The sequence below is a fragment of the Lepisma saccharinum genome, chromosome 14, assembly GCF_977018435.1.
Source record: "Lepisma saccharinum chromosome 14, izLepSacc3.1, whole genome shotgun sequence".
In the NCBI taxonomy this organism is placed as follows: Eukaryota; Metazoa; Arthropoda; class Insecta; order Zygentoma; family Lepismatidae; genus Lepisma; species Lepisma saccharinum.
The window spans coordinates 42789678-42806072 of NC_139242.1; the positions used below are offsets into that span (position 1 = coordinate 42789678).

A 16395-nucleotide genomic window follows, 5' to 3' on the forward strand; every position below is an offset into this window, starting at 1 on the left:
ACACTGCAAGAAAATAGGACTTGTGCCTTACAAGAGCAAACCATTAAGGCGAGCCTCAAGCAAGATTGCCAGCTCCTTGCTTTAGGCTAGGTTAGACCCCAAAAAAAACCTTGGTGATTTTTTCGAGTAAGGAGCTGGCAACACTGCCAGAAAATGAGGCTCATGCCTTACGAGAGAAATCCATTAAGGCGAGCCTCATTTTCTGACGTTGAACTGTCCATTTAGCCCTTTTATCAATATACGCCGTAGCTATAAAACACAACTTATTACTAACTTCGTTGACCCTGTACACCAGGAACGTTATTTTAGTTTCGAGTATTCAAATAATTTAGGCAAAATTAACAAATCTTGTAAAAGCTACCGTGCATTTTTATTATGGTGACGAAAAAAATCTCAACCGAACTTTTTTTTTTATGACTTCAAGAAAATTATTTCTCTCTCTGTGAAATCTGTCTTTGTAGATGAATCCATGAGCTGAAAGCTGGTACGAGGAATCATTTGAAATAAAATGTGAGTCATGCTGATAGAAGTTTATTTTCTACTTCACTTGGATACATACAATAGTGCGTTTAGGATCATCATAGTTAGCGTAGTTTACTTGTGCAGGAGGAAAACCTCTCTCTCTCTCTGTTGTGGTGACAATCAGCGTTGTTCTTAACCCTTGTGCAGAAAAATAAATACGATTTTAACACATGTTATAAATGAAAAACATATTTATTTAAATATAATATCTGGGATGTACGTATTATAAATGACATGAACTGTAGTCTGTAAGTCAACGTGATAATACCAATGGAGAAAGAAGCCTTTGCTAAGAGAGGTGTGTTTTGTGGACCTTTGAACAAACAGCTAACGAAGAAGCTAACGAAGTATTTTGTGTGGAGTAGCATGACACAGAAACCTAGACGCTACCAAGAAGTGAGGAAAAGCGACTATTAACCTTAGAATTGTGGATATGTGGGAGAATGGAGCGTGTGAAATGTGCACACAAAGTAAGAAATAAAACTGTTGGAACGAGTTGGTGAGAGAAGAGCAATGCTGGAGGTTTTCAAAAAATAGAAAAAGAAGTTGGCTGGGACACTGGCTAAGACGGAACCGGCTGCTGGAAGACACACGGAGAGGAATGGTTAACGGGAAAAGATCCGTGGAAGAAGAAGATATTAGATGATAGATGATGTTAAATTATGTGGATCCTACGCTGACTCGAAGGGTAAGGCGCAAGATTGGAAAGCCTGGAGTTCGCAGTGAAGAACCTGCCTATTAAGGCAGAGAACGATGATGGAAAAATTACAGAGCATTTCTGTGTTCATTATTCCTGATTATATTAAGCACACAAGGCAATGAAGGATATGTTTTGTAATGACTAATAAAGGATCCTATAATTACAGTAGTTCAGGTGATTTTTTATGTATTTTTGCAAACTATTGTATTATACAAAAAGCTTAGCTAATGTATTTCAATGGCTTAAATGTATAATGTCAAAGTGATTTTAGTCACAATGAACATGTAACCTTGACAAATGCAATACATTGTGGAAAATAGCACAGAATATAGTTTTAAGCCATTAAAAGTATGTTGCTGTTAATATTGTTACAATGAAAAAAGAAGAAAAGCAAAATACTGACTGTTTCTATCACAGGAAATTTTCTGTAAAATTACGGTGAAATAATAGCATCCTTCACTGTTGCTATCACAAAATTTTCTGTATAATTACAGTGAAATGACAGTATCGCTTACAGTACTTGAACCGTAACTGGAACGATGGAATTTCTGTAATATTACGGTGCAATGTCGTTCATAATTACGGTGAAACCACTGCAATTTTACGGTGACGCCACTGGCGCCCGAGCTGCCGGTGAGGTCACCGTAAAATTACGGCTTTTTTTTACAGTGCAGTTTGAACTGCAGAACCATGGTAGGCTACAGTCTGTGCGTAAAGTGTACCTTAATCAAGCCTACTTCAAAGATAAGATTCTATCCATACCAGAACAATTTTATAATAGATAATGGACACGTTTTATTCAAGTGAATATTTCCTCGTCATGGGTGTCATGGATGAAACTGACAGAGTAGAGACCAGTAGGGGCTCTGCCTATTCGCATGTTCACACCCAAATAAATCTGTAATGCAAATCATTATTATTATACTTGTTCAACCTGCGTAGACCGAAGCCCGCTCGCGGCTCGCACTATGCGAGTTTCGTTCCCTCTGACGCTCTTGCAGCAGTCGCGTAGAGAACGCTGATTGGGTCTTCTGGCTTGGGGCCTCATTTTGAGTGAAAGGTGACAAAACTTGGGTTGCCAGTACATTTAGCATCATTATGTACGCAAAAGCGGGTGCGAGTAATTGACAGGGGTGGTACTACACTTCTTCTGGACGCGAGACTGAAGTGCACGCTCATAGAGCCAGACCACCCGCCGCCACTGGTGAAGACAGATTATTATCAAGAAATGAAATACCTAACAATATTTATTTTGTTACTGTTGACTAAAGAGAGTAGCATATTGATAAATTTATTGGAGAAAAATTACACTTTTGCAGTAAATCAATTTTTCTGATATATTTTTTATACCTTTAGTTTTAACGTATGGAAAATTGCTCATTATGTATTACGAAAACTATTGAATCAAGCTTTTAAACCAGAATGTAAGTAAATTATTTAGACAACTTAAAAAGACTAGTTTATGTACACCACTGGTTATTCTCCAACGCAAGCTGCCGACGACCGGGTTTCATCTACAGTTGCACGTGGAAGGACGATGGAGCCGAAGGTAATGTGAGCGAGTAGCTATTTAAAAACATACGTCGTACGTGCTCAGTTCCAACCCTGCAAACGGAGTGTGACGTGTGACCCTTTCTACAGGCACGCAAATGTCAACCTCTCTTCCACGTAGTACACAGTGGATTGCATTTTGCAGACTAGCGAGGCTCTGGCGTCTGGACTCACGGCCAGTATAATCCTCCGTGGGGCTCGTGTTGTGTGCTGTCCTTGTGTGTTTGTGATTGTCCTTTCATCCATAAGATGTATCCCCATCCACCCTCATCTTCTCAATTATGCAAAAGTGGCAGAAATGCGAAGCAAAATAAATCAAATCAATCAACCAACCAATCAAGAAAACTTATTGTTCCTTCCTGCTTTCTGTGCCGCGCTTGGCAGAGGCAGTGCTGCTACATGAAGGGAAATTAGATCCAATTTTCAGTGAGAAAGGGGAAAAAACCTCCTGTTTTTGTTTTGCTTGCAGCCTGTGTTTATGTTTTATTTCTATTATACCTAATTAATCTACATGGGATGTACAATAAATAGGAATTGTTGCGGGAAACAAGGCCAAATTTTCAGGATACGTCACTGCTGCAAAAACCATCAGTGATAAACACACAATCACACCACACAAGAAACTAATCATGTGTATGTACACACTTAAGGCACTAAGGTTATATTCCAGCCCCACTCCAACCACCAAATTCGACCCAGGAACTATATCTTCTCCCACATCCTTCAGCCAGGCTGCAGCGATCCTTTACTCAACCACAGGGACTTCCTAGAAAATAACTCCCCTAACTTAAACAAGCTTAACCCGTCAACACGTAAAAGATACACTTCCATGAGAGTAACAAGCCATCGCACCTACCAAAACCTGGAATCACCCCCAGGATGATGAAAGGCACATCTAAAATAATCGCTCACTCTGCCACAGCATGAATACATTGTTGCGAAGCTGTGCCAAGGCAAAGATGGATTCTTCTACACTAACCTGACTGAAACTAAACCTGTGGAGATAGTAATCCGCGGCTTCCCATGTGCCATAGACGCTGGGGATGTTCAAAGCTTCCTGATGGCAGAAATGGAAAGTGACCAAATCAGTATTGTCAAGATATTCAAGAAGGAAATCGATGAAAGACCACCACTGCCTCTGCTCATGGCCACGCCCCTGAACACATCCTGCAAACAAGAACTCCTGAAAATCCCATATGCACTGGGAATACGTGTCAGGTTTGAAGATTACAGGTAAACCAGCATACCACAACGCAACAACTGCCAGTTTTTCCACCATATAGTTATGGGTCAATGGCACATTAGACACGTACTAGAAGTGTGTGTCCATATGTAGGTCAGTGGATGTCGATAAACCAGGAGAACATAATTGAACGTGATTATTTCGGAGGTGTTGGAATTATTGTATGGACTGGCATTATGATTTGCTCTCGTACACCTCTTCACGTCTTTGCTAGGGGTTCCCTCACTGGCCAGATATACCAGGATGTGATTATGCAACAATACGTCCGTCTATTCGGGGGTATACTGGGACTTACTTTACTCTTTATGAACGATAATGCAAGGTCCCCTAGCGGATCTTTTCAATGAGTCTCTGGAATTAAAGGATATGTGGCGCATAGATTGGCCAGCGAGTTCCCCCGATATAAACCCCATAGATCACGCGTGGAATGTGCTCAGACAACGAATTGCCGGACGGAATTAACCCCCTCGTCCCCCTCAAGAGCTGCGTACAGCAATGTTGCACGAGTGGGACGCTATTTCGCAAGAACAGCTAAATACTCTTACCCGCAGTATACCATATTATTGCATGGCATGCATTGCTGTTAGGGAACACTATATTCGCTATCAGCATTTCTGTGGAACATTCAAATTTGCCTTTGTGTGAAGACTTAATCACCGTTTGGCTCTACATTTGCTTTTTTCCATTTTTACAATTTCTTTCCGCCACGATTGTTGGTTTCTTGTGTTTTCTTATTGTCATAAGAATGAGCGCCTGCAAGGGGGGGGGCTTGTCCCCCTTGAGATTTCTGGAAGGAGTTAATGTAATTCGAATGGTGAAGTTGTAAATATATTTTATAACAAAAATTATTATTTTCTGTGACTTACAGGCCGTATGTTACAGCAACTATTATTATTATTTGAAATAGTGTTACATTTAAGCTTACAGTCTATTTTACACTGATTACCTAACTATAAAAAACGTTAAGTATACAGAATATGGAAATTACAAATGCATGTAATTTTAAAAAACATTAGTAGTAGTAGCAATGTAATAATATAATAATAATAAGTTTCTGTGACTCCCACCCCTGAGAAAAAATCCTGCGGGCGCCCTCGGTCATAAGAGTCTAATTTTAATAGTTAAGTGGTAGAGCAGTCAGGCTGAACTTCGCCCATGAATAAAGCATTTCTAATTCTAACTTCTAAATACACAGATGAATACTAACCATGAGCGATACCATTTTTTTCATCATGCACTTAACAGCTTTTGCACCTCTTGCGCATTTCTTGCTTTTATCTACTTCTTCCACTGCAAAGAAAGGGCATAGTATTACATTAATATCCAAGGTTGATGCAAACTATACTTTTACTCTTTGGCCATAAAAATGAACTTGTTTTTGTCTACGTGACAAATATATCATCCGTTCGTGAGTTTTGGAAATAACGGCTCTTAGAGTTGCAATATTTGGCCCCTTTCTTAAGTCATAATGAATCGAACGAAAATTGGCCTCGAGAATCTGATGAAATCAGTTATTTTACCGACTAGGCGAAAGCGTCAAATGCAGTGTTTTGTTTATAGAAAGTGTCCACATTGTCTGGCGGAAGACATATCTTTCTGGCAAAAATCAATTTATTCCAGACATCCATGGTTATTTTAATGGTATTTTAAGAACAGTTATGACACACCCATCTTGCGCATGTTGCTTCATTACCCTCTCTGTTCAAGTTACCTTGTATTATCCGAACAAGTGCAGTTCGCAGTCATCATGCACACGCATTGTCTGAAGTAGCAGACGATTTCAGCTGAACAAACAAGCCTCCCGGTCCCGAACTTTCACATTTTTCCACAAAAATAGACTTAAAGAACGCCATAACGAACTTCACAATCTTCACGCTAGGACCTAAGGATCGGCGGATTTTCCACTAAGATCGTACATATTACAACGTTGTTGTCCCTTACCACCAATATGTGCCTTAACGTGCGGGATGCCCGGGATTCCCCCCCACAGCAAATTTATCCCCTGCAAAAGGATCCCCGATGGCGCAGTGGTTGCGTCGTCGCCTTGTAATCTAGGGGTCCCGGGTTCGATACCCGGTGGAGGCACACAGTGGTTCAGATCCCACTTTAAACTGTAGGTCCAGTCCCGATTAGCCTTACTGAGCATAAAGTGGACTTAAAACACAAACTCAATCAATCAATCAACGCAAATGAAATTGATTTTTATCTCTGCCAGGGATGTTTTTATCCCCCTCAAGGAAAATGGGATTGAAAGCATTTAGTATAATAACAAACACAATGGGAAAAAATATTAATGTTCACTAATGGTACAGTCATCACAGATTTCACTACCAAAAAGTATGCAGCCTTGTGTATTAAAAAATTCTAAAATTGGCCAACCTCACCGAGCCGAGACAACAGCAGGCCGTTTTCCACTCAAGTTTTCATGGCATAGTGCTGATATTTTACATGTATTAAGAAACTTGTAGGTAGATTATTGAACTTGGCAATAGAAATTTGGTCAAGGTTTCGCTATTACTAATTTGATAGCTCTTTTTGTGTGTGAATTTGGGTTTTTATACTCAAAATAAACCTACATCCCGAAATGACATCACAAACACGCCACTGAGTGGCTATCCGTCCAAAGTAAAAATATTAATTAGCACAGCGCTTACCACTCATAACTATTTGTAAATTTACTGAACGACGACGGAATGGCATTATCACAGTTTATTATTTCTTAAAAAGACTATATTGAGAGTTACTACACTAGTATTGATTGTGTGGACTCTAACAAATACACGTGCACATTTAATTACAGTTTGAATGTACAGTCACGGACACTGCTGGGTTGTAACGACCTTATTGAGGAAGCACTGAAGCAAGCCATCCATGTCTGACAACCAAGCGCCTTGTGACTAGACAACCCAACCAGCATTGCAATTCTGCGGTTTGTATACCAGTCACGGGTATACATCTATGTAAATTGAGTAGTGATGCCAAAGAGAAATACGAGATGAAGATTGTCGATCGTAATATCTCGTGTTCTCGACATGGAAAAATACTCGGTCCACGTTACGTTCCATTATTTAATGTTGTTTGGGAACGAACCTGACGGACTGGGTTTATATTTTCACTCCTTGCATTACAGTAAATTTCATATTTTGCCATTATATTAATGCTTTGAACGAAAATAATACCCAGAAAAACATCGAACACACGTGCACACCACTCTTCTGTCACACATGCACGTGAAAACAAACACACAAAGCTAAGTTTTAACTTCCAAGTGAATGTTCAAATAACAGTAAATGGAGAAGCACGATGTGCGAAACATGGGATTTTTCACAGAAAGAATGCGTCTATTTTTGACATACGTGGTTTCTATTACTAGACAATGAAACAATTATGAGAGAAATTAACATGCATTTTTGTCTTCAGGTGTTGAGGAAGGAAACAGACTGACTGGAAAAAAAGAAAACATGGTGTTATTGATAGAGTGTTGGTTAGCGTACAGAGCTTTTATCAGTGAGGTCTAGGTTCAATCCCCACCAAGGACAACTTTTTTAATCTTTTCTATTAGTGAAGAAGTATGTAATATTGTTTTCTAGGCATTTTGACGAAAGGATATACATCAAATTTGTTCGTTTAATCTGTATTTTCATTCTTCTAATAAGTTCTCTATCACAAGGGGATATAGAGATTCTCTATCTAGGCGATGGATATCTTCTCAATAGTTCCGTAGCTACGATTCTCCAGTCCTTTCCACCCACTTGTCTTATTTATTTACTTCATTCATATCAACTCACGAAATACCATGAATCTAACGAAAACACACAGATATAGTTAGAACAAGAAACACACCTCGCGTCGAAGGTTACAGACTCGAGTTCTGGCCTTTTTGCGAAGGTGATTATTCGTGTGTGTGTGTGTTTATCATCTTTGTCAAAAAAATATTCCTCATTATTGCCGTGATTAAGCTAGGGAGAGACCAAAGCGACTGAAATAACAAAAGTACAGAAAATGCAAGACACATCTTCCTAGGCATGTTATACCTTGGGAATTAGCAATCTGAAAATTAACTTACGTTTCAGTCGACTACTTGCGAAAGTGTTTCGTGTTGTCTCGTTTGGAGTGTTGGTTATCGTGTCGGACTAGCATGCGGGCAACCCGAGTTCGAGCCCAGGGGAAGAAAAGTTTTTTTTTTTGTCTAATTTAATCCAACCTTATTTATAAAACTGAGGTTTCTGCAAAACGTTTTGAATTGCATGCCACTTCGTATGTTGGTACTCTGAAAGCAGCAAAGATGAAAATTTGATGATGTATTTGTGTATGTGTTGCAAAAACGCAGTTATTTATTAGCGAGAAACATGCATCCACGTGATCATTGTGAACGCTTCCTAGTTGTCAGTGCTAATATGGCAGTAGCTACAGTCTGTCAACACACACCAACTTTCACGTTCCCCGTAAAATGATTACCTTTCCACGTTTCAAAAACATGAGTGCTGTCTAAAGCAATACTTTGATACTTGCGTTTGCATGTTCGAATTTAAAGTAATACGAAACTTTTTTTTCCCAGCAAATGACATTGAAACCATTAAACTGTTTGCAATGTGATATTGATATCATATATGGAAAGAATAAAAATGGACAATTTCGCTTAAAACAACTTATAAATAGGTAGCGAAGTTGATGAAATGTCGTCTTTTTTCTGACATCTCGGACACTATGCCCATTAAATATACACAATATTACACTTCGTCTAGAACCCAAAAAAGGTAATTTTAAAGTGCATTTTTTTGCATTTGTTGCCATTTGTCAGGTTTTAGGTCATTTTCCCCGATTTTCGGCATTTTCCCGTCATTTTTCGCAATATTCGGTATATTGTTTCATTATATTTTGTCACTTCTTTAATTTTGGTATATTCTTGAATCTTTTCACTAAGGTGAATATATGCCTATATATATCACGCAGGATTGCAATTTACGAGCAAAAGAAAACTGAACTGGTGACAGTCTTTGTTGTGTCAGGGGAAACCACCAGGTGCCCGTCTGGGGCAAACTCAGATTTAAGGTCAGATAAGAAGAGGCTGGAAATACCATAGCTAGACCCTGTTTCCATTGGAAATCCTCGTTGAATATTCTAATTGAATGTGCATGTGGTATCATTTGGTGCCTGTTTCTTTTTTTAAAGCAAGATTGCATTTTGTTTAATTTCATTTTCATTTCAATTTTTAACCTGAAACTAACAAATTTAATGGTCATTTTTGCATTTTTACATCATTTTTTCCATTTTTTAGGATATTCCATAGGTCATATACCTATATTTTTTAGGTCATCAACTTCCGCTCCCTACTTATAAATATATTAAATTATGTGGATACCTGATGTGAAACGTACGATGCACGATCAGAGAGCCTGAATGTTGCATTGAAAACTGCAGAGAACAATGACTGACTTATGAACAGTGAAAGGTTTTTCCATGCTCCAATGGGATTTCATTTATAACTATAAATAAACAAGGGAGAAGGACACAGGTTGGTATGATGAACTAAATTGTAATCTTAAAGTTTTAATTGAAGAAACAAAACACTTTCACGGTCAAAAATAGGGCATTCAATTTCAGACACATTACACTAACTGAAAGAGTATTTTCAAAATTAATAGTATCCCCGTTCTTCACCTTTTTCTCAGTTGTCACACATGTCAAATTCCTCTATATTCTCTGTATTCTCATTGGGACAAACACCCACATCCATGCCCGAACCGAGTATTGGTAATATCGCATGCTAGATAACAATTCCCGAGGAAAAGTTTGATACGCAGTTTAGGCACAAGTGGTTGGAATCCCACTTTAAACTATAGATCCAGTTTTCTTACTGTGCATAAAGTGGACTTAACCTTCAAACGGTAAGGTGCGGGTCGTATCCGACCCAAGAGGAAGTTGCTTGGTCACTGTTTCCCCCTCCCGTATTTGCTGGTGACATAGCTTCAGGTAACCTTCACCTTACTCATGAGGAAGGCGTCTGAGCAACTGCACGTCCTAGGTACGTCACTGTTCGGTTTTATTCTTATTTATATTAGCCCTTGTCGCTGTCTGGGTCGGATCCGACCCCACCTTACCATTCACGCTAGACATTATCCCTGTAATTTATCTTATTTTTTTTGCCAGTTTGTCCCAATTGTTGTGCACCATGGCGTTCAGAAAGTTTATCTGCACTGCGGATGAGATTAGAGCTGAGTTGCAAAGACAAGAAGAGGACTCCGAAGGAGACTGGGATGATGAAATAAGTGAAGACATCTCCGAGTCAGAAGATGAAACATTAGCGAACAGTGACGATTGTGAAGATATAGTTGATTGTGTTGATGGGGACGTTTCAGACTGGGAGGATCGTGATTCTCAAGTTGCAGTGTTAAAAAATAATGATAGACAATTTGAACTAGGTAAAGATGGCGAAACAGTTTGTTTGGACCGACAAGCCGCTGCGTTCAAAATTTTCAAAGACGCCACCTTCGAATATCATAACTCATTTGCCTGGACCCAAAGGAAATGCACGTGGAATTACTGATGAATTCAAATTATTTTCCTTATTTATTAGTGATGAAATCATCGAAACAATTGTATGCCATACTAATGAAGAAATAGAAATGTCCAAACTCAAGTACAATTCAAGTCAGTGATTTATATCTCCTACTGATCCGATGGAAATCAGAGCTCTGATCGGACTGTTGTACATGAGTGCTCTACTAAAAAATTCTGGTTTGAGACTTATTGACATGTTTTCTCCCATATATGGCCCTTCAGTATAACGCTGCACAATGTCCCAAAAGAGATTTGCCTTCCTTCTGCAAAAGTTAATATTTGATGACAAGGCCTCCAGGAATACACGAAAATCTACGGAGAAATTTGCTGCGTTCAGAGAAGTGTGGAATGCTTTTGAAAATAATTGTGGAAAGTATTACAGTCCTTCTGAGTACGTCACAGTGGATGAGACTTTGCTAAGTTTCCGGGGCAGATGTCCTTTCAGGATGTATATTCCATCGAAGCCTGATAAATATGGCCTGAAAATTATCTCCCTCTGTGATGCGAGAACCTTTTATTTTCTTGGAGGCATTCCATACATTGGTAAAGAGCAAGCAAAGAAGAAGAGGGATTTGCCCCTGCCAGCACGGTATGTTCTACGACTAACAGAATCACTGAAAGGGAGCAACAGAAATGTGACTACTGACAACTGGTTTTCCTCATATGAGCTGACTGAAGCACTTCTTGAAAGACAACTAACCTTTGTGGACACTTTGCGTAAAAATAAACTGCAGCTCCAGTTGGGTCTTCTCGGTTCATATATCAAGATAACAAATTGTTGGTTTCTTACACTCCAAAGAAGAACAAAAATGTGTTACTAATTTCTTCAATGCACTTCGCTGGAACCATAAATGATGAATCGAAGAAATCCGAAGTAACGGAATTCTACAACATGACTAAGGGGGGTGTTGACATCTTAGACAAGCTGTGCCATGACAAAAGCACTAAGAGAAAAATCAGAAGATGGCCAATGAGGTACTTTTATGGAATTCTAGATATTGCAGCAGTAAACAGTTTCGTGCTTTACAAATGCAATGTAAACAAGGATTCTCACCCTAATGATGCACGCTCCACCTTCATAGAGCGACTTGCATTTGCCTTGACTACACCTCTGATGAAGAAAAGAAAGGAAAACCAACATTCCGAAGGAGCTTCGCAGAACAATCGTTCAGTTGATGGGCAAAGAACATGAAAGCGACAAGGAAGCAAGAAAATCAAAAGTACCAGAAGCCCAATTCCCAAAGAAAAGAAGAAGGTGTGAATTCTACAATTCTTCAAAAGACAGAAAAGGAAATGAATTCTGTAGGATGTGCGATCGTTGCTTGTGTGGTGAGCATAAAGTAGTATTGTGCCCTTCTTGTGCTAATGACTGTAGTGATGAAGAAACCAAAATGTCTTACGTTTGTTTTACAAACGGTGTTAATGACTACTTTTACACCACTAATGTATTCATTCGTAGTGATAATTGTTTGTAATTTGAAATGAAAGAAATCTAAACTACCCTACACTTTATTTGTTCAAATGCAGAAACTACAATTTCGTGTTCTGTTTATATGGATGTAGTTTTACTAATTTTGCATTTAGTTTTTCAAGATTTTTATATGCATTTGTAATTTATTTTTTAGACAATCTCGTTTCACTTTACAATTGTTTTGAATCCGTCCAGTCTGTAAATGGGATAAAGAAAAGTTGCTAGTTTTGGAAATCAGTGGGAATTAGTGGTCGCGGAAAGGCAAATACTTTTCTTTTTTAGAAAATTTTGTAATAAAATAGTATTAAAGGTCTTATGACTAAAGTAATTTTAAATCTAAACAAGTTATCATACTTTACCTTCCTTTTTTTGAACATCAAATTGACAAAATTTCAGATGGGTCGGATGCGACCCAACCTTACCGTTTATGTTCTGAGAATTCACCTTACCGACGAAGGGTTAAAAAGAAGAAAAAATCGAGGAAAAGCGCTTGAAGGTTTCGATGAGTTCCAAGTGCCTTGATGAGGGGAAGCTATTACATGATTTTCAAGTGGTCAAGTGGCCCCGTGGTAGCGGATAAATTTCACGTAAAGAAGGCTTTGAGTTCGATCCACATTCTATTGCCCTGTTTTTTTAAATAACTCGAGCAACTAATTATTGTATTTTATTTAATAATTTATTGGAGTAAAAGCTAAAATACATTTTTACTTTATTTTTGGGTGGAAATCTTTACTTTACAGTTTTAAATTTTATTTGTGAAAATTATTTTTTACGATCGTTTTTCACATTTCTCATCATTTTACAAACATAATCAATAAAATGTTATGCCTGGCGAAAAGTATACATTTCTCTCGAGAAAATGATCCAGAAATACATATAATACTATTCACAAGAAATTATCGTAATCGTTTGGAAAACAAAATTCAATTCAAAATTCAACAATTCGCACAGCAAATAAAATAAGAATGTTCGCAATAAATAAATTGAAATATATAGTCGCTCGAGTTAAGAAAAAAATTGGAGGCAATCAAACGGAAATCGAAATCAGTATCTCCTGCGTGTAAAACTAACACGCTACCACCCCACCACCTGTTCTTCTGTCAGTCGGACAATATAATCGTCTTGTGAGTAACGCTTGTAAGTTTCTAATCTTTGAAGCACTTGTAATTGTTGTTGTGTGTCACGGAGTTATGTTTACTGCAACATTTGAGCACACAATCCAAACATACGTAAATTTTATACACAGAAAACATGGTTTTCTGCACATAATTATGGAGCATGCGCTCTGTCAAGGACTAGAAGGAACCTCGCAAAAGTTACTGAAGCTTCTCTGCGGTGCTGACAGTTGGCCCCAGAGTCACATGGTATCTGCTTATCAGTCGACATGACCTTGTGCCTGCAGAACCAGAACACTGAAGTGAACGATAGTATTTTACGTGATTTGTAAGCTGGAAGAAAACATGCCACGCCTTACAACAGACAGGGGTTTGTCTTCAGCTTTGGGACAGACAAACCACACTAGGCATACAGACAGAGTATAATGTAAGATAAAAGGAAATTATTTCTCCGTCTCCTCACACTGACAATTTTATTGCCTTTTTTTTTTTTTTAGTTATTTGACCACAGAAACGTATTATATTATGGAAGTCGTATCTCGTGTGATGGCTTGGTTCAGTATGTTGATGAGGTTTTCTGACAAAAGCAGGACGAGCTACCCAAGAACAGTAATTTTCTATATTTTATATCTGCTTCCTTCATTATCCGGTATAAGGCACACAAGCACATACCACAAATATGTAAGAGAACTATTGCTAATTTGGTAACTTGTCTTGCAATTGAATTTCTGTCATGAACAGCTGCAAAGAAACAAAGGCTTTCCATTTTAAAGATTACACTGAATAATTGTTATTTGATTAGGAAACTAAACTGACTTCAGTATTCCCATGCAGTACACAAGAGATTCTAAACACACTCTAAAACATACTACTGTTCATTTCAACGTATTATTTCAACAATCAAGACACAAAATAAAGGGCATGCTCAAGAAAAATTATGTTTCTTTGATTATCAAGTGCCTTACGTGGTTAACATCAAGTTTGGATTTGCCGGTTATCCAAATATTATTAATTTTGAAAATAGTTTTTCAGTTAGTGTAATGTGCCTGAAATTGAATGCCCTATTTTTAACCGTGAACGTGTTTTGTTGATTCAATTAAAACTTTTAGTTTACAATTTAGTTCATCATACCAACCTGTGTCCTTCTCCCTTCTTTATTTATAGTTATAAATAAAATCCCATTGGAGCATGGAAAAACCTTTCACTGTTCATAAGTCAGTCATTGTTCTCTGCAGTTTTCAATGCAACATTCAGGCTCTCTGATCGTGCATCGTACGTTTCACATCAGGTATCCACATAATTTAGTATATTTATAAGTTGTTTTAAGCGAAATTCTCCGTTTTTATTCTTTCCATATATGATATCAATATCACATTTGCAAACAGTTATTAATGGTTTCAATGTCATTTGCTGGGAAAAAAAAAGTTTCGTATTACTTTAGATTCGAACATGCAAACGCAAGTATCAAAGTATTGCTTTAGACAGCACTCATGTTTTTGAAACGTGGAAAGGTAATCATTTTACGGGGAACGTGAAAATTGGTGTGTGTTGACAGACTGTAGCTACTGCCATATTAGCACTGACAACTAACGAGACAACACGAAACTCTTTCGCAAGTAGTCGACTGAAACGTAAGTTAATTTTCAGATTGCTAATTCCCAAGGTATAACATGCCTAGGAAGATGTGTCTTGCATTTTCTGTACTTTTGTTATTTCAGTCGCTATGGTCTCTCCCTAGCTTAATCACGGCAATAATGAGGAATATTTTTTTGACAAAGATGATAAACACACACACACACGAATAATCACCTTCGCAAAAAGGCCAGAACTCGAGTCTGTAACCTTCGACGCGAGGTGTGTTTCTTGTTCTAACTATATCTGTGTGTTTTCGTTAGATTCATGGTATTTCGTGAGTTGATATGAATGAAGTCAATAAATAAGACAAGTGGGTGGAAAGGACTGGAGAATCGTAGCTACGGAACTATTGAGAAGATATCCATCGCCTAGATAGAGAATCTCTATATTCCCTTGTGATAGAGAACTTATTAGAAGAATGAAAATACAGATTAAACGAACAAATTTGATGTATATCCTTTCGTCAAAATGCCTAGAAAACAATATTACATACTTCTTCACTAATAGAAAAGATTAAAAAAGTTGTCCTTGGTGGGGATTGAACCTAGACCTCACTGATAAAAGCTCTGTACGCTAACCAACACTCTATCAATAACACCATGTTTTCTTTTTTTCCAGTCAGTCTGTTTCCTTCCTCAACACCTGAAGACAAAAATGCATGTTAATTTCTCTCATAATTGTTTCATTGTCTAGTAATAGAAACCACGTATGTCAAAAATAGACGCATTCTTTCTGTGAAAAATCCCATGTTTCGCACATCGTGCTTCTCCATTTACTGTTATTTGAACATTCACTTGGAAGTTAAAACTTAGCTTTGTGTGTTTGTTTTCACGTGCATGTGTGACAGAAGAGTGGTGTGCACGTGTGTTCGATGTTTTTCTGGGTATTATTTTCGTTCAAAGCATTAATATAATGGCAAAATATGAAATTTACTGTAATGCAAGGAGTGAAAATATAGACCCAGTCCGTCAGGTTCGTTCCCAAACAACATTAAATAAAGGAACGTAACGTGGACCGAGTATTATTCCATGTCGAGAACATGAGACATTACGATCGACAATCTTCATCTCGTATTTCTCTTTGGCATCACTACTCAATTTACATAGATGTATACCCGTGACTGGTATACAAGCCGCAGAATTGCAATGTTGGTTGGGTTATCTAGTCACAAGGAGCTTGGTGGTCAGACATGGATGGCTTGCTTCAGTGCTTCCTCAATAAGGTCGTTACAACCCAGCAGTGTCCGTGACTGTACCAAGAATATGCTTCCCATAAGGCGAAACCTACCTGCTCACATCAAGACCTGTCCATTCTATAGTTTACTCTATTGAAATGATTCTATCTAAAACGCCAAGGTTGCTTTGTACAGCTTACCAACAAATTACGTAGGTTGAATATATGCAATAGGTCAGGTTACTCTCACGACATCTGTATGTTAGAAATTTAGATGTAAAGCAGAGCGCGAAACATTTTTTTTTCCACATTTCGATATTGTTAAGTAGGATGGTCTACCAAACAGAAGACATTTCAAATTTTCATCAATAGAAAGAGCAATATTTATTCAAGTCTGCAGTTTATATTTCAGAAGATTTGACAT

At 38.0% G+C, this 16395-nt stretch overlaps 1 protein-coding gene across 2 annotated transcripts in view; it reads right to left on the bottom strand.

Annotated features, from left to right (window-relative positions):
- Positions 1 to 515: 515 nt before the first annotated feature.
- LOC145998818 (uncharacterized) overlaps positions 516 to 16395 on the bottom strand; it is a 56043-nt gene continuing 40163 nt past the window's right edge. Inside the window, exons 11-13 of one of the 2 annotated variants that reach the window (XM_083135458.1) lie at positions 5224 to 5306; positions 3753 to 3940; positions 516 to 660 (exon numbers count right to left, since the gene is read on the bottom strand). In XM_083135458.1, coding sequence (XP_082991584.1) covers positions 3821 to 3940; positions 5224 to 5306 — 203 coding nt within the window. In that variant the 3' untranslated portion in view covers positions 516 to 660; positions 3753 to 3820. The remainder of the gene's footprint in view (positions 661 to 3752; positions 3941 to 5223; positions 5307 to 16395) is intronic. The other variant, XM_083135459.1, reaches the window with a different exon arrangement.